This window comes from Vicia villosa, linkage group LG6 (assembly GCF_029867415.1).
Source record: "Vicia villosa cultivar HV-30 ecotype Madison, WI linkage group LG6, Vvil1.0, whole genome shotgun sequence".
Taxonomy (NCBI): Eukaryota; Viridiplantae; Streptophyta; class Magnoliopsida; order Fabales; family Fabaceae; genus Vicia; species Vicia villosa.
In genome coordinates, this window is record NC_081185.1 from 144,480,061 (window position 1) to 144,498,990 (window position 18,930).

The following is an 18,930-nucleotide window of genomic DNA, read 5'->3' on the forward strand; positions in this document are numbered from 1 at the left end:
AAGAGATTAAAGTTAGAAAATCTGAGTATTTTTTTTGGGGGGTTTTCAAGTTTATTAGAGAGATAGAATTGAATATTAATTTTTAATAAAATTGTGCACGATGCGCCGGATTCAAATGTGTTTTTTTAAGTATTGTTAGATTATAAATAGATTTTGATTTTATTTAAGTATTAAATATTTTGTAGTTGAGACGATAAGATGAAGAATATAAGAGAGAGAGAGAGAGAGTATAATTTTAAAGTGAAAAAATATATATTTAAATTATAAAAATGCAAAATAAGACATATCGATTTATTTTTAAAATGTGAAATAAGTATTTGAAAAAATTATAATTTTCTTGTAATTTCTTTTCATTTTTTTCAATATTTCTAAGAATGTTTGTTCTTCATTATTCCATTAATGAAAGATGTTTTACATTCAAAAAATAAAAATATAGATTTGGATTAATTAAAAATTATGATGAATTAATTATGAACGAATGGGTTGAATTATGGAAGAAAAATAGAGAATGAAAATGTGTGGTGTAAGTAAGATGAATTGAGCTGTTAAAATTAGAATTAGAATTGAAACCTAGAAATTTTGTAGACATGACAAATTAGTGTGATATAGATTTAATTTTGAGAGTCAGTAGCATATCCGAGATTGAAACTAGGGATGTGACTTTCACTTCCACTGGTAGCCCTTTCGAAGCATACAACCCCTATAAGTGGAAGCTAAACTACACTCCAATGAATAAGTGTCATATCTACTAGACAGGAGCTTGTTCTGAAACGGAAGCAATGCTGTGACATTTTAACAACAATACATTTGGGGGTTCTTGAACATACAATACAACAAACTTATGGCCGAAAAACCCTCTCATATAATTACCGGACTCTCTTGCACCTCAAAGTTCATAATCTCGACTGATGTCTTTCGTCCCTATGAACTGACAGGTTTTCCATTTAACTTGGGGAAAGGATCTTGCTTGCTCAATACAGCCACTTTGCTTTTGTGGGCAAAGTAACCTTTCACAAGATTTTTGAATATGAGCATGGCCATTATACACTCTACCTGCAAGAGCGTCAAATATCAGTTCACTAAAAACAGCACTATCTTCTTTTATTTGTTTTTTGAAAGATATAAACAAATTGAAAGCATGTCAGGCTAAGGAAGAAATTAAAGAAATTACCTCATCCACATCCATGTCAATTTCAAGCCATTTCAATGCTTTAACAATAACCTCCAACTTCACCTGGTGAGCTCTGCTCGGGTCTCTCTGCTTTTGAATTATGTAACTGTCATGTTACAATGAAGCAATAATAAATTAGTGATTTGAGTATAAAGCAAAGTAAATTATGAAGCATAATACTTACATCTTCTTTACTAATCTCTGGAATACTTGAAGTTCTATTTTTTCTAGGACAAGATATACACCTGATCTCAAGAACCTACAATAAATATGAATTTGATTATTTGTTTATGCGCTCTAGAGAAAATTTTGGAACAACAATCCTCACTATGAAACAATGATGGGCAAATTTACCAGTCCTCGTGATCTTGGAGTGCACGTCGAAGAAGTCGAGGATCGCCCCTTTTTAGAGCTAGTACAATATTACCGTACTGTCCAAAAGAAAAAACAATTATTCATATAGACACTTTGGAGGCAACATGTATGACATGTGAATACCATAAACATCAACTACCAAATGCTGCCATGTTATTGCATGTATGTTTTGGAAAACTATGATGTAGTTAGTATAAACATAAACTGCTATTCCCTCCAAGTGCTTGATTTGAAAGCTCTATTTATTGAAAATTTTCCCTTTGAATAACCAAACATCGTAGCAAATTAACTACAATAAAAACAGGGTTCGCTGAATTCTAAAAGGTAACTGGTTATGTCATTATTAATTGGACATTAGCCGGTAAAGACATTAAACATGATGGACATTATCAGCAAATGAGGGGATCCGATTTAGTAGAGAATTTTTTTAGTCATAAAGAGTGGTTATTGTAAGATTTTAAACAAAAGGGACGAAGGTTGTTAATAGCCCATAGAGAGAGAGCAGAAAAGAACGAATCATCAATAAGCACCAAACATACCTCAAGTAGATTGTACTTCTCCAATAGCCTATGATTGGGTAATATGCCTATTGAAAGCTTCACTGGAATCAGATATTTAAGAATCATCCTGTGTGAAGTAAAAACTAGTTACAAATAGTCATATAATGAAAGGACAGAGTTAAATATGCTTTCTATTCTATCTTTTACTAATGAGATAAAGAATTGGTAAAGCCCTTCATAGATGAACAGTGAGATGAACAATTCATGTCCCCACTTCTCTTTCGCAGGGTAGGAAGCTAAGATTTGGATTTTGCAGTTTATACGGAGGTAGGCACCCGCTAGCAAAATACATTCCTAGTTTCCTACTCGTAAATATTTCCTTTTTAGCCTAGCTCCAATAAGAATATTCAATTCATAAAATATCTGCAGAAGTTTGATTTAAGAAACAATTTCTAAGAGCAATCACTAAGCAATCACATTTTAAAGCTATATCTGCCCCGTCCACAAATCCATGTTTAATTTGCAGGCAAACTTATTACAACCTAAGCGAAAGCTCACTTCATGAAAATGCAATGTACACACAGCTGATAGACCTGAACCAAACCTTATATTTGCTTCATGCTGTGGGTTGCAATGCTTCAAGGCATATGATAATTTATGATCAGCCTGTCAAGTCACAGATGTAAAATTATGAGTGGTTTATAAAATTTGAAAGTATGTTATCCATGTTTTCTTCTGTCGATTGACTGGCTAAGTGTAATTCAGGAAAAATTGAAAAAGATGCCACTTTTTTATGAATTTTTTTTTTATTTTTAAAAAAACACATTCAATATAGTGCTCAGCTCTTGAACTCTTCTACTTAATTACCAAAGGAGATATTTTCAATCATCAAAAGAGTAAATAATTTGAAAAACATGATAAGAGGTGTCGTTTACTTTGCGAAAACATTTTCTATTTTCATTGTCAAATTTCTGTTAAATTTACTTGTAACAAGGAGATAATAGACTATTGAAGTGAATAATTGAGTGCAACTTTAGGAAATAATTAAAATGCCAAATTATTGTTTTCATTATTTCTAGAAATGCGTCATTCCTAGCAAATACTTCATCTTCTCTCCATCACAATGGTTCACTTCAAGAATTTCACATCTTATTAACAAATTAAAATAAACATGTATTTTAGAAGATGAACATAAACCAATGTTTTCACAAATGAAAATAACTATTTTGTCTTTTATTGTTTATGAATAAAAATATATTGACATTGCCATTTTGAAATTAACAAAACTGTGACCAAACTATGTATCCTCTTTATCATAATAATAATAATAACAACAATTGCTGCAGCAGCATCAATAATAACAAAACAATATTTCAATTCATTTGAGATTGCAATTGTATAGGAGTACAGTTTTCTGTTAAAAGTAACGTCAAATGCCAATAATTCAAACCAGAAGATACATTATCGAAAATTATAAAGCCAGCAACATGCTTAGTGTGCAAAATTCAGAACACAATCAGGCTGTAAATCAATTTTTAAAGAAATTTAGAATACTTACAGCAGGAAAATTTTCATTGAAAACTTCGAGACGACCGGTATAGTACATGTAAGTAACCTGAAATATATCATAAATGTAAATAATCAGGAAAAAATTAACATGTACACGCGCGCAGGCATACACAGACACACAAATATGTGTGCATACAAATTCTAACCTTATCTCTTTTAGGAAATTCCTCAAAATCAAATATGCGCGCAGTTTCAATACTTCTTATTACACTGCGGCAAAGATGAACTGTACCAAGCTGCAAAACATTTGTTGATAGAATAAAAGTCAAATTTCCAACCTTGGAAAAAATTAAGACGTATTCTTGATCAAGCCCAGATGCTACACACAGTTTCAGATTAGTGCGGACACATGTCAACAAAAGAGGTCATAACAAGAGTGTTATAAATACCCAATAAAAGGGAAAATAGAACAATAAATACCTTAAAATAAATCTTGAATAACTGACAAGTTACATACAATGCTCCAACACGCTTGGCACCTTTTCCCTGGAATAAAATCGAGCAATAAAATAGTTAGTACTAGTAGAGTACCTCTGAAAGTGAAATTTCACATAACCACTTAATGCAGCAAGGAAGTATATGTTTCACAAAAACAATACAAATCATGAAGATTTTTGCTTAGAAAGGGTTGATATGATTACAATTTTTTCCGTGTTCCACAATATGTAGAAGACTATACACACACAGACACAGGGTCAATTTTTTTCTACGAACAATATATGAATGAATAGACTAACATGGGCCAAGTCATTGACTGAAAATTAGGGTTAGAGTCTAACTTAAGTTTAACCGCACGCTCAAAAGGTGATGATTTTTCATGTTTTATAAATTATAAGAATGACTTTTGCAGTATATTTATCAAGTCCATCTGACTCAACCTTATTTATCTAGAAGTGAGTGTTTAGTAGCATGGTTAATAACCCTGAACCAATCAACAGTGATACAAAACTAGATTTCAAAAAACAAACATCATTTGTACTCAACTTTTTGTATAGGCAAATATTAGATGGTAGTATGTTAAGTTAGTAGCTACTAGGGTTCCACTTGAGGTAGGAAGTGGTTTCAAATTAAAATGGATGGATGAAAATGTTTACATACCGCAAGGATTCCAAAAACTTTCATGAGTAAAGAACCAGCACCTTTCAACTTCTCAGGAGCTTTTCCATTTGAAGCCAATTGTCTGTCGGCCTAGAAGCAAAACAAAACACAAAATATGCATTTAAATAAAAGAAGATAGCACAAAGAACTGAAGAAGTTCAAGTTAGTACAAAATTCTAGCCGTCTCAAAATTTGATTTTGAATTCTTCAAAAAATGCAATTTTTCAATTTTGAGTCTGAACCAAAACAGGCCGAAAGAAGATGATACCTTTTCAGCAAGAACCCTAATCTCGTAAACAATAACGAACAAAGCTTCAAGAGCCCACGCGGATTCCCAATTACGAAACTCCTGAACAAACGCGCTGAAAAATTCACCCATTATAATTCATCACTTCAATTTCAGTTAACTCAATTAAAATAAAAGGAATCAAATCAATGAAGAACAATACTTGGCGGTTTTTTCGAAAGCGTTATATGTTTCGACGAAATTGGAGTGTTTATAGTGTTGGAGTGATCGGAAGAGGGGAACGATAATATCAGAGAACTGAGAGTAGTTATCGTTCTGGTTGATGAGTCGATTGGCGTCATTGAAGAGGGCGAGAGCGTCAGCGACAGAGAGAAGAAAGTGGGAATTGGAGGAAAGAGCGAAGAGAGATTTGAAGGAAACGCCGTTTTGGTAAGAAACGGCGTCGGAGAAACGGTTAAGATATTCGGTGATTCTTCTATGGGCTTCACCCATGCTCAAGTACGCCATTGCCGTCAAACTATAGCTTCAAAGTGAAAGTGGTAATAGAGAAATCGAAAACTTGAGCTTCCTCTTGCTCCTTTTATTATCTGTTTCTTATTAACTTCTCTCCTCTCAACTTCTCTCTTCCTTATTTCACCTATACCAAACACACCCTTAACCCTTTTACAAATTTAAATCCTGATAGATATATTTCTCATATTTTTTCTATTTTATACTCATAGATGTCATATTAGGTAGGTGCCTTCAACCGTACGCGTCATTAGTTTCTTTGATATGAGTTATCTCTCATGTGTCTTTGTTGTGTATTTTTTTATTTTTTTTTTCTTTTCGCTTTGTTCTTTTTGAGGGTTTTGGTTTTGTCCCCCCTCCTTTTTGTACTATTTTTTTTGTTTAATATTTTTGGCCTTATAAAAAAATAAAAATAAAATCATAGATATCAGAAGTTCATATTTAAAAATTTATCCGACAAAGATATTAAATAATATTTAAATTAGACTTGGATGATGATTTTATTATAATCTCTAAGATGTAAATTTGAACAAATTTACATGTACAACGATAATAATATATTCAAATAATTTAATTTTATAATATTTAGTAAAAGAAATTATATATTTTCACGTTATCAGTCTCCAAGCAGAGGTATATTATATCATTTCCTAGTTAATCTTGGCAGTAGATTTCCTAGAAGACCTAGGCAGTAATTATCCTTAGATGAATCTCGGCAGTAGATTCCCTAGTTAATCTCGGCAGTAGATTTTCTATAAGACCTCAACAGTAGGTAGTTTCTTAACAGAATCTCGGCAGTAGTTCAAATTTCTTTTCCAGATTCAAACTTTTTCAAATGTTTCACATTCAATTTCTCATATTCAAAATTTTCAATCCCATTTTAAAACTATCAAATTTCAAAATTCAAACTAGCATTATTTATCCCTCTGGTTGTGATAAAAATGCAAAATCTACGAAGCTTTAGTAAGTTATCTATTCTCAAAGGTCGTGTCATCTACCCCCTAGGTTGTAATAGATGCGCGAAAATCTGCGATAACTCAATCTCATTGTGTTAGTCTCGAAGCAGCAATAAGTTATCTATTTTTAACCCATAGTACCTACCCTCTAGGTTGTGGTAGGTGTGTGAAGTCTGCGATACAGCCTGCTATGTTAGTCTCTACGCCTTAGCAAGTGTTCTTCTAACCTTTTCAACCTTATCAGATTAGTCCCTTGGCAAAGATAAGATCGAACTCGCATTATCTATCCCCTAGGTAGTTAAGCAAAATCTGTGACATAACTTGCTTTGTCAGTCTCTAAGCCTTAGCAAGCCAGTTCTCCATCTTTCTCCAGCAAGCTGTCATCAGCAAAAGACATGAGCAACCTCACACGCTTCATCAACAAAAGACGTGAGCAGCCTTCAAATATGCAGTTCAGATAACATGGGCATTGCATCTATCAACATGTCTGGCAAGATGTGCTATGCAGACACTGGTGCAGAAAATACTTTTTACATCAAGCGAAAAGTATATTTTACATCGGGTCTGGGTCCGATGTAAATCCAAGCGATGTAGTAAATCAAAGACATTTTATATCGGCAACAGCCCGCTGTGAAAAATCCACATACCACATCGGTTGAATATTAGGTCTGATGTGAAAAAAATTCAATTTTAAAAAAAATATATATGCAATATTTAACATCGGTTGCTTAAATAGCCCGATGTAATATATTGATTTTAACATCAGTTACACCAATGCCCAGATGTAACATATTGGTTTTAACATCAGTTGCACCAATGGCCCAATGTAATATATAGGTTTTAACATCGGTGGCCTCAATGGCCCGATGTAGTATGTTTTTTATTTTTTAGTGAAATCAACGTGTTTTTCCTGTAATTTTTTTGGTACCTAATTTTTCATATTTTTCCAACATCACATAGCAATGAAATTACCCTTCACTGGTTAAAAAATATGAAAATAGCGACCTAAATGTGGTCTGTGTGATGTGGAAAAAATATGAAAAATAGCTAGGATGCACAAATATATTCTTAAAAATGAACAATTGATTTACGAAAGTATTAATCTAGGATACACACTAGTGTACAAAATTATATGAAAGTGTACACACGGTGGACTACTACAACAATAACAAAACAAGTGAAACCATAAAAAAATATCCAACCTTTTATAATTCCTTTCGCACACTTGAAAAAACAACATGCAATCCACAAAGATGGGTTGTAGCTTCAGTAGACAATACCAAAATCACATTTGCCGACAATAAACAGTAACACCCATTAACATCACCAGACAGCACCAAAGTCAAGAAACTCAAATCATATATATATATATATATATATATATATATATATATATATATATATATATATATATATATATATATATATATATATATATATATATATAGACAATTCTATATACCTCACCAGATAAAGCTTAATCTTTATATAACTCAATGAATCATTTGGCCCAAACGGAGTCGCAAATCATCATATGTTAATTCTGTTGGGTCATCAAATACCTACAATACGTAAATAACAATATGAAGTTATTCTTTGAAAATTCACATTAATTTGCAAAACGCAAAGTAAATAACAAAGTAAATTTATTTTTATTACCTTCATCCAAGACTCGGTTATATTGGCAGAGACAATATTCAACATATTTTTCATCACATAGTATCCACAATCATTAGAGTTATGTTGTTGCCTTGTCTACAAATGAATGACATAATTAGTGAATACTTATCATAAAATTAAGGGTTAAATAAGTTTTTGGTCCCTATAAATATTGCAGTTTTCATTTTTAGTCCCTCCTTGCTTTTAGGCATCGGTTTCTACAAAAAACCGTTGCCAAAATCTAAGAGGAACTAAAAATAAAACTGGAATTTTTATAGGAACCAAAAAAACTTATTTAACCCTAAAATTAAACATAGAATTATAATTTACATCACGCTTACATTGGGATGAAGCCATGTAGCCTTTTTTCTATTACCATTTGTCATTTGATGAACCCCAAAAGCACTAATTAAGAAAAAAATTCATATAAAGCCACATAAAATTAATTTAAAGAATTAGTAGATGAAATGTTAAATTTGTAGGTTATAAATGAAGTGATTATTGAGTAGGTGTTAAGTTGGTTAAAGAGTAATGAAGGATCCTTGTAAAACATGGTACATATATACTAAAATGAAATGAATGTTATGAGGATGAAAAAAGTGATTATTCTGGACAATGACTATAGAACTAGGTGTTAGTGCAACAATCGGGAGAGGGTCGAGCGAGGAAGCATTCTTTACTTGGGACACACTTTGTGAGAGACACACCACATCTCCACCTAAAACCTTAAGGTAATAGGTGTAGGTAATAGGTGTGTGGGTTCTCTATCTTATAAAGTGTTCATTCTTCCCTTTTCTAACCAATGTGGGACTTCTTCCTCACACTTGATTCTCAACACTCCCCCTCAAGTGTGAGTCTATACAATGCTCCCCCTCATGTGAAAGTTCTCTCTTTCACATTCACTTGTATCTGTTGACTTTCTTCAAATACAAGTAAGTCGGTCCCTTTCTCGAACCTAAGGCTCTGATACCAGATGTTGGAATTAGACTCTGAAACCTTTGAGTAATTTCTTATCGTTAAAGATGACAATGAATAAAATAAGAACAAAAGTAGGATTAGGGTTTGCGAAAATTAAAAGAGAAGAAGAAAGTATTTTCTGTAGAGTTTCTCTCTGTCCACAAACTGTGGAAATTCTGTTATTCACTAGCAACTGCAACTTCTGTGAATACAAGTTATTGACTTGATTACAAAATAATGAGGGTTACTCCCTATTTATAGATTTAGGTTATCTTTCTCCTAAGCCAAAGACCAAAATACCTATTTTAAATCTAAATCAAATCTATCTAGATCGAAAACAAATCTATGTGTAACAAACTGCTACACACTTCGACACACCTTGTATTCGAGCAACAACCTGCTTCGACACAAGGAATTACAAATTAACACTAGGCAGGTTAATAAATGAACACACATTTTGGCACAGTGATTATTAATAGTTATAATAACTCAGGAGTTGTGTGTTTAAGGAGTTGTGACACTAAGATATTAAACAGTAAGGAAACAAAACTATAATATAAAATTTTAAACAAGTTTGAAAAGAAACCCACCCAGCAGTAGTATTTCTTGCTAATATAATATTTGCAGAGTTTCTTAAGTGGAGAAAAAGACATGCATATAGTCTAGTTGATATAACTTTCATCATCTATGATTTGTAATAGCTATCATCATCTCACACTATACAATCTTGTAACATGGACTAAGACTTACTATTTCTGCATGCTTATGAGTCACAACTCCAACCTCTGCACCAGTGGCGGAGCCACGTAGGGACCGGGGAAGGCCACGGCCACCCACCCCATTGCATTTAAAATAACAAATTCATATGATGAAAATGCTTTGTTAACCGAGAAAGTTAATTGGTATAAATGATTCTAGGCCAATACTTTTACAATATATGATAAAATTTCATGGCCCCACAGAGTCACATACTATATGTCATGCTACCTAGAGTATCACAAACCTTACTCAAATAGATTACATAGTTTGAAAATTAATATTTATAGTCATGTTACTTTCTTTTTCTATAATAATTTGTAAGACAAAAATTTATAAAATATTAGGCTTAAATGCAACTTTGGTCCCCCTATTTAGCTAATTTTTTGATTTTGATCCCCCCACTTTTAAAACCACCATTTTAGTCTATATTTTAAGTTTTCAGCTTGGAATTAGTCCCCCAGCCAACCTGGGCGTGTTTTAGTATGACATGGCATTATTTTTTATGATGTGTCAGTTCCATGTCACTCAAATATTAATATAATTTGTTTCATTTTATTTCATTTATTTTTAATGTTTATTTTATGCAAATAATGTTTATTAATATTTAAATTTATAGAAAACCCTAATGTTCCCCTATTTATCCTCACTCTCACTGCTGCTGCAGCGCCACCATCTTCTTCAAACCAACGCGTAAAAATTCCATCTTCTTCTCCAATCTGTCTCCAAGTCCAGATCCATTTCTTCTATTTCCATCTCCTTCTTCGTCAATTTTTCCATCTCCTTTTTCGTAGTACCACCTAGTATGTCTGAAACAAATTTGTCCTTTGCCTCAACGAATCAGTCTAGTGCAAGAAGAAGAGGGAGTAGATGTTGGTGTGGGCTTGAGTCTCCATTGATGACCTCATGGACTTACGAAAATCCAAGAAGAAGATTTCATGGTTGTGGTAACTTTAAGATGATGAAGAGAAAAGGTTGTAATTACTTTCAATGGGTTGATGAAGACATGAGCAATAGGGCTAGAGATTTGATTAGAACTTTGAAGGACAAGAATGACGAAATTGCGGATTTACTTAAGGACACCAAGAATAGTGAAGATTTGCTCAAGATGAAGATTAGGTTAATGTCTTATTTTGTTGGTTTATGTATGGTGTTTGTATTATTACTTGTGTTTGCATTGGTTGCAACACATGTATTCAAATGAAATTGGTTGCAACACACTTCTCTTCTGATGTAATAGTCTTCTTATGTTGCTGTAGGTTGTACTTTAATTGTCTTCTAATGTATTAAGGTCTTATGTTGTTATGTTGCTGTTGGTTCTAATGTATTAAGGTATTATGTTAATGAAAAATATGAAAATTTTGGCACCATAATTATCTTCTTATGTTGTTGTTGTTGGTTCTTATATGTACTGTAATTATCTTCTTATGTATTAAGGCACCATAATTTACATAAAACGTTAAAAGGCACCATAAAACGTTAAAAGGCACATAACAGGCACATAATATCACGTTAAAAGCCACATAACAGGCACATAATTTACACCATAATATCACCATAATTTGGCCTAATTTTTACATAAGAATGCACCTTAATGTTTGGGCATTTTACAAAATATAACAGCCACATAACAACCAGCCAGCCACCTAACAGTTTAAAAATGACCCAAAATGTTTGGTCATTATAAAATAGCTAACAAACAGAATATAACAAACAGCAAAGTAACTATTCTTGGGTTGATGGTGGTGCTTGGGATCCTCCTTCAATGACCGTTTGCCAGCCACTTTGTCAACCTTCTTTTTCGCCTTTTTATTTCCACCTTTAGGAATCGCTCTCTCCGCCGCTCTCTTCCCTTTACACGTTCGTTTGTTATGGCCAAAACTACCGCATTTTTTGCACTTGACAGTTTGTAGACTTCTAGGCAGCGTATTTCTTGCTCTTGGTTCATCATTTTCCTTGTTGAGATTCTTTTTTGGATGACCGATAGACCTCCTCATGAATGGAGGGTTGATTGGATGAGAAACATTCACCAGCCATAGTTGAGGCCCATTGGTTGGCATAACGATATGGCTATAAGTAGCCAACACAATAGATTTCCTATACACAAAAAACAATACATTAGAACATGTTACCCATAGCATAACAGTAGAACATGCAGTAGAACATGTTATAAAATAACAGTAGAACATGTTACCGATAGAACGATGAAACAAATTCTTCGGGCTCTTTCTTGGCAAACCATGTGCACGAGATAGCATGATAACATGGAATTCCGGTTAAGTCCCATCTCCTACAGCCACACTTCTTTTGCATCAAATTAATAGGATACGTTTCGACACCATTTGAAACCCCAAATATAGCAAAGTCATCATCGGCGTGCCATGTCGCAATCCAGCCTTCAGCTTCCCTCTTTGTTCTTTCCAAGACTTTTTGAATGTAAGGTCTGATTACACCTTTGTATCTACCTAATTTCTCCTTTTGAGTGGAAATTCTAACTGTTATGTAATGTTTGATTCCTTCTAGCAATGAAATAATCGGCTTGTCTCTGTACTCCAAAATTGCTCGATTAAAAGCTTCACACATATTGTTGACTTGTAAATCGCACTGTGTGTTAGTCTTGAAATGAGACCTACTCCAACTTGCTGCAGGCACATCCATCATGTCTTTCTAAGCATTAGGATTGAGCTCTTTCATGTAATTCATTGATCTTTGCCATCCAGATATTGTTGTGGCCCTCGCTGCCCTCCATAGCGCTTCCTCAACATTTACTTCCGTCTCGTTATCAACCTCAACCTCCATATTATCCTCAGCATTTACTTCCTTCTCGTTATCAACCTCCACCTCCAAATTTTCCTCAACATTTACTTCCGCCTCGTTATCAACCTCAACCTCCACATTTTCCCCAACATTTACTTCCTTCTCGTTATCAACCTCCACATTTTGCTCAACGTTAACTTCCTCCTCATTATTAACCTCAACATCCACATTTACTTCCTCCTCAAACATAACATCATCAATACTAACTTCTTCAACCTTGTACTCAACGTAAATATCAATGACTTTAAATCCTCTAATGTCTTCCACAAACCTTATAACGTCGCTATCATTGTTCAACGGCCTAAGTCCACGGGAAAATGAAAAGTTTGGATTCCAATACCACACACACTTTATGTTAAAATACCCCTTAGCCTTGATCAATTCTTCAATTTGCATATAAGACAAGTAGTCCACATCCCAGTCCCAATCCATCTCAGTAATAAGCTCACCAACATATAGCTTCACTGGGTTTTCGACAAAACGTCCCCGATGATGTATTCGGAGTCTCATGTATTGACTTTTGGATGGCCTGCGACAGAACACGAGAAACTCACATGACACTTTCAACACTTTATAAACCAAATAACATAAACTAATCAGAATATGGGACCACATAATCTGGGACCACATCATAAACAAATCAGAATTTGGACCACATCATAAACAAATCAGAATCTGGACCACATCATAAACAATTCAGAATTTGAACCACATCATAAACAAATGAAACCCTAAACATAGAAACACAATTAGGGGACCATAACATTAGGGACCACAACATAGAAACATCAAACCAAACCACAATCTGGGAGCACAAGATAAGCAAATCAAACAATAATCTCAAAAGACTGAATGGCTTAATGAAAATGACGAACCAAGAGTTACCTAGAAACGAAGCTTGGGGTCGCCATTTCTTCAACTGATGAAACGAACAGTGTGAGTTCAGTAAACGCAGAGGCTTAGGGTTCTTCGCCGTGACTTTAGAAAATGAAAACGAGACGAACAATGTGAAATGACTTCAGACAATTTCACTTCGCAGCAGCTTAGGGTTCTTCGTTGTTCCTCTCTTCATTGTGTTTATGGTTCTTGGCAAATTTCAGAGTAATGAATGGATTATGAGAAAACCCTAATTTCTAATTAAATTTAATTGGGAAAAACAATTCCCATAATTAATATTTTATTATAATATTATATTAGTGATTTTAATGGAGGAAAATGACGTGGATTTTGTTTCAAAATGCCAGCTCATATAACATCACGCCACGTCACTTGAATTATACACCAAATTGGCTGGGGGACTAATTCCAAGCTGAAAACTTAAAATAGGGACTAAAATGGTGGTTTTGAAAGTGGGGGGATCAAAATCAAAAAATTAACTAAATAGGGGGACTAAAGTTGCATTTAAGCCAAAATATTATTAAGTTTCTTTTTAAAAATAAATTGATAAAATTTAGATTAATTATCAACAAATTTAATACTATAACCAATATTTTTAATTTGATGTATTCAAACTTTATTATATAAAATATTAACTTAAAAATAAATGATAAGATATTAACTTTAAAATGATACAAATAATATTAAATTATATAAAAATATTGATTTGGTTGTAACCTGAATAAGCATCCATAAAAGACAACAGTTTATAGTCAAACGAGTTGTCGACCAGTCTATCGATGTTAGGTAAAGGATAAGCATCTTTGGGACGAGCCCTATTAAGATCGGTATAATCAACACACATCCTCCATTTTCCATTAGATTTTTTGACAAGTACAACGTTTGAGAGCCAAGTTGAATACTTGGCCTCGGAAATAAAATTTGCCTCTAGGAGATCTTTTACAGCTTTTTCGGCAGCCTCCCCTTTCTCGGGAGACTGCCTACGCCTACGTTGTACTACTGCCCTAACGGTCGGATTAATGGTCAGATGGTGGCAGGCGACCTCGGGGTCGAGTCCGGGCATCTCAGCTGCACTCCAGGCGAACATGTCAGCATTTGCTCGAAGGCGTGCTACGAGTTGCTTCCTCGATAGATCTGGGAGTCCTTTTGCTATCTTCACCGCTTTGTCGGGATTATCGCCCAGTGGAATGAGCTCGAAGTCTCCGTCTGGGACTGGTCGGATGGGATTTGTAGCTCATAGCTGTGGCTTTTCCCCGCTCTTCAATTCTTCTTTGGTGAAGCGAGCGTCGAGGTCGACCGAACTGACATTGGCTAAGGGTTGTTGGTCCTCTTCGGCTGGATTGTCTTCGACCCACGGCTTCTTGTAGGGGACGATCTGCTACAGTCCTTTCATTGAAGCGTCGAAGATTCTTCTGGCCGCTTCGATGTCGGCGTTGAGGGTGATCACCCGTCCTCTTTTCGTATAGAACTTCATTTTGAGATGGACAGTCGAGGGGACGACCGTGAGCTCGGCCAAGGTGGGTCAATCGATGATGCACTTATAGAGCGACGAACAGATGATAACTAAGAACCGTGTCTTGACCTGTCTAGATGCTTCTCCCTCGCCGAGAGTGACGATCAGCTCGACGTAGCCCCAAGGTTTGGTGGTGGTTCCGTTGAAACTTTGTAGATCAGAGCCTACATAGGGAGTAAGGTGGGAGTCGTCAAGTTGGAGGGTCTTGAAGAGTTGGGAGTACATAATGTCGACCGAACTACCCTCGTCGACTAGGATCCTTGGGACGTCGAAATTAGCCATCCTTGCTCGGACAAGTAGATGGATGGTAGCATTTGGGGCGCCTCCAGGCAGTTCCTCGAGGTAGAAAGTTATCGGTTCCGACTTGCCTTTAAACTTTCGTAGGGTTGGGCCGAGGTCTGAGTTGGCGCTGATTAACTCGTCAAACTTCCTTTACACCAAGCTGATTGTGAGAGAGCCCAGGTCTCCTCCGTTGGAGATGACCATTGCGGTTGGGAATTTTTCCTAATGGCTTAGAGCGGTAGTAACCCCTTCAGACGGCAGGAAATCCTCTGGTCGGGTGACGGATAGAGCGACTTGTAATGGGCCGGGATCCGGTGAATTGTCCCTGTCAGAATTCCCTTGGTTTTCTCTCTAGGGAGCCTCTCCCTTCTTCGTGTACTTTGAGAGGTGACCTTATTTGATCAAGGTCTCGATGGCATCTTTGAGGTGGATGCACTCCTCGGTAAGGCGCCCATGGCTCTTGTGGTACTTGCAATACTTTGATTTGTCGGTCCCCGTGCGGGTGGGGTTTGGCTTCGGGGGTAGAACATTAGAGTTTTTGAATTCAATGCTCTTGCATTCGGCCAGAATACGCTCGCGTGAAGCGTTCAATGGGGTGTAGTCGGTGAAACGACCAATCGATCCTCTTTGGTCCTTTGCGTCCCGGGGCCTGTCATCCTTTCTTCTTTCGTTGCCCCGACGGGAAAGGGAATAGTCTTGGCCAGAGTTGCGGGCGGCGTCGTAGCTTCTTGACCCTTTCTTAGCAGCCGCCTCACTTTCTTCGTAGGCAATATAAGCCTGAGCCTTGAGGAGGAGGGCGTCCATGGTGTGTACTTTCTCGATCTCGATAGCTTTTTTGAAGTCGCTTCCGGGGAGGAGTCCTCGTTTGAGGAGGTACCTCTTCATATGATTCGTCGTTTGTATATGGACGGCTTCTTTGTTGAATCTATCGAGGTACTCTCAGAGAGGCTCGTTGGCTCCTTGGATTATGGACTCGAGTGTGGCTTTAGACTTTCGCTGCCGACGGGAGGCTGTGAAGTGATTGGTAAATAGGGTTTTCAGCTCTGTCCAGGAGTGGATGGAGTTTGGAGGGAGATTCCTGTACCAAGTCATTGCTCCCTTCCTGAGTGTTGTTGGGAAAATCCGACATTTGATGGAGCGTCGAACAACATGGTATTCCATGACAACTTCGATGATTCGGATATGATCATCTGGATCTGTGGTTCCGTCATAGAGATCCAGAGTGGGGGGTTTCTCCATTCCCTTGGGGAGACATGCTCTTCTGATTTCTTCTGACAAGGGGCTGCGAAAGTCCTCCTCGTCGCTTGGTCTCGGGGAGGTGGAGTTTTTTTCCCGGTTGCGGCGTTTCTGCCGAAGGAGGCTTTGCTGACGCTTCCCGTGTGTTTTTCTTGTAGAGTGGCAGTTATCCTCGGTAGGGGATCATTCGCGGCCCTTCTCAGAGGTTTTGGTGGGGCCCCGATGTCTTTGCTCGGGGGAGATGCTTCTGGATTCCGCCCTCTTAGATCCTTGGTTTGGAGAATTCTTTCTTCGAGGAGAGATAGTGCGGGATCTTCGGTGCCGAGGAGAAAGCTTGCGTGATCTCCGCCGACGATATCTCCTCGGCTGAGAGCGCGAGGACGAGGGGGAACGTGATCGATTGTGTCTCCGTGGGGGAAATCGCAATCGTTGTCTTTTTTCCAGATTGTCAATCCGTTCACTCTGCTGTTGGATGAGACGGTTGGTTTTGTTGAGGGCAGCGAGCAGGAGACCGGCGGTAGGATCTTCATTTTCAGGGATGGGAATGTCGACTTGCTCATAGTTGCGCTCATGCTGGGCTCCGTGTCCTTGAGAAGTGTGAGCGGAGGAGGAAGCGGTATGCCCGTCTCTAGAGTCGGCCTCGTTGTCACAGGTTTGAACCTGCTCATTTCGAGCGGGTTGAGATACTTCCTGTCTCGGTTTTCTCTGCCCGTCAACAGTGGGTTGTTGTCCTTCACGCCTGTTTCGACTTTGCCCGTCATTCCCGGGTTGTTGTCCTTCACGTCTGGTTCGGGTTTGTCCGTCAGCCGTGGCAACATGGATGAGAGGGTCGACTTTGAAGGGATCAGGACCTCGATTGTTGTTGTTATTGCCGGCCATGATGATCGCAGGATGAATTTTCTTTGATCTTTGTTTGCTAAAGATGGGGAAGCTAGATTCCCACAGACGGCGCCACTGATCTTACTTGATCAGATGGATCTTCAAGGCCTGCAAGGGTTTGGATCTTCTATGAACTGGGGGGTGTACCTGCAAGGTACTCCGATGCCAAAGTGAGAAGACGAGCAACAGAGCGCAAGTACAAGGTAAAGGTTAGAGAAGAATAAATACCTGACCCTCTAGTGACAGAGGGTATTTATAGTCCCCTGCGCTGGGCCAAGATCTTGCTATTAGACTGGATACCCAAGCCCAATTAGGAGACTGCCAGGATTCCTGGACTGAACTATCAGAGGTGATTACGTGGTCTCCGTCCTGGTCAACCACTCTGAATTTCACAGGAGACACGGTCTTTAAGGGACTACGTGGACTCCGTATTATTCTGGGGGTTGGATGTGAAGTAACTCTACGAGGAGGAGGTTCCTTGGCATAAGGCCACGAGGAAGAGGGTCCTCGGTGGAAGGGACGCTCGCTGGGAGCGTGCCCGGTAAGCCTGAGTCTAGACGAGGAGGGACGTCCTCGTCAGATAGGACGCTCGCGGGGAGCATCACATGCCGAGCATTCGCTGCAGTGCCTTTAATGTCGTTGGGTCTTCAAGGAGCCGAGCAGTGTTTGCTCCTCATGGGCTTAGGGATGATTTGGGCCTCCAAGTCCAATTGGACCGAAAGTAGACTGGGCCGAATCTTGGCCCAGTCTAGAACAGAATCCATACCACTCATTTTCGCTCCGCTCCATCCGTTTTTAAATTATCCAAACAACGAAATGTCATTTTATTCCTTTCCATTCCGCTCCGCTCCATCCGATTCCATCAATCCAAACAAAGCCTAAGAGTGTGTTTGGATGAGGTAATTGGAAATTTTAAAGAAATTTAAAATTCAAAACAATTCAAATGATTTAATTGAAACCCATTGATTTTAAATTATTTTGTTTGGATGAAGTATTAAGGTAATTCATTATTAGATTTTTGGGGTCATTTTTAATAAAATATAATTTTTTTAGATCAAATTAAAAATTTGAAAAGTAGGGACCAAAATGCAATTTTTAAAAATTTGAAGGACCAAATTATAAATTTTAAAAATTATTAAGGACCAATTTGCAATTTTTTTTAAAAAATTAGGTTCAATTTTGTAATTTTGGAAAATATGATGATCAATTTGTAAAATTTGAAGAAATAGTAGTAACAAATACATTTTATGGAGTATGAAGGAATTTCAAATTCTTTGGTTTTTGGTGTGATTTCAAAATGATTAAATTTAACTTAAATAAAATACTCCATAAATTTCCATCATTTTAAAAATTCTTCATTTTTGTATCCAAACAATAAATTGTGTACAAATCATTTTAAATTTCCTCAAAACATTATACTACCTTATTAAAATGCTTCATCCAAAATACACTCTAAAGCAATCCTTTTAAACAATCACTCCCAATTCCACATACTAAAGTCATGATTA

General features: G+C 36.8%; 1 protein-coding gene across 1 annotated transcript; it reads right to left on the reverse strand.

The window, feature by feature from the left end:
* Window positions 1-577: 577 nt before the first annotated feature.
* On the reverse strand, window positions 578-5,608 carry LOC131610345 (enhanced ethylene response protein 5). The gene is made up of 12 exons (XM_058882264.1): window positions 5,163-5,608; window positions 4,982-5,075; window positions 4,714-4,803; window positions 4,036-4,101; window positions 3,762-3,851; window positions 3,605-3,661; window positions 2,651-2,712; window positions 2,086-2,173; window positions 1,526-1,602; window positions 1,356-1,430; window positions 1,172-1,277; window positions 578-1,053 (listed from the first exon to the last, which is right to left on the reverse strand). The coding sequence occupies exons 1-12, from the start codon at window positions 5,465-5,467 to the stop codon at window positions 922-924; spliced, it is 1,242 nt and encodes a 413-aa protein (XP_058738247.1). The 5' UTR covers window positions 5,468-5,608; the 3' UTR covers window positions 578-921.
* Between the last annotated feature and the right edge of the window lie 13,322 nt (window positions 5,609-18,930).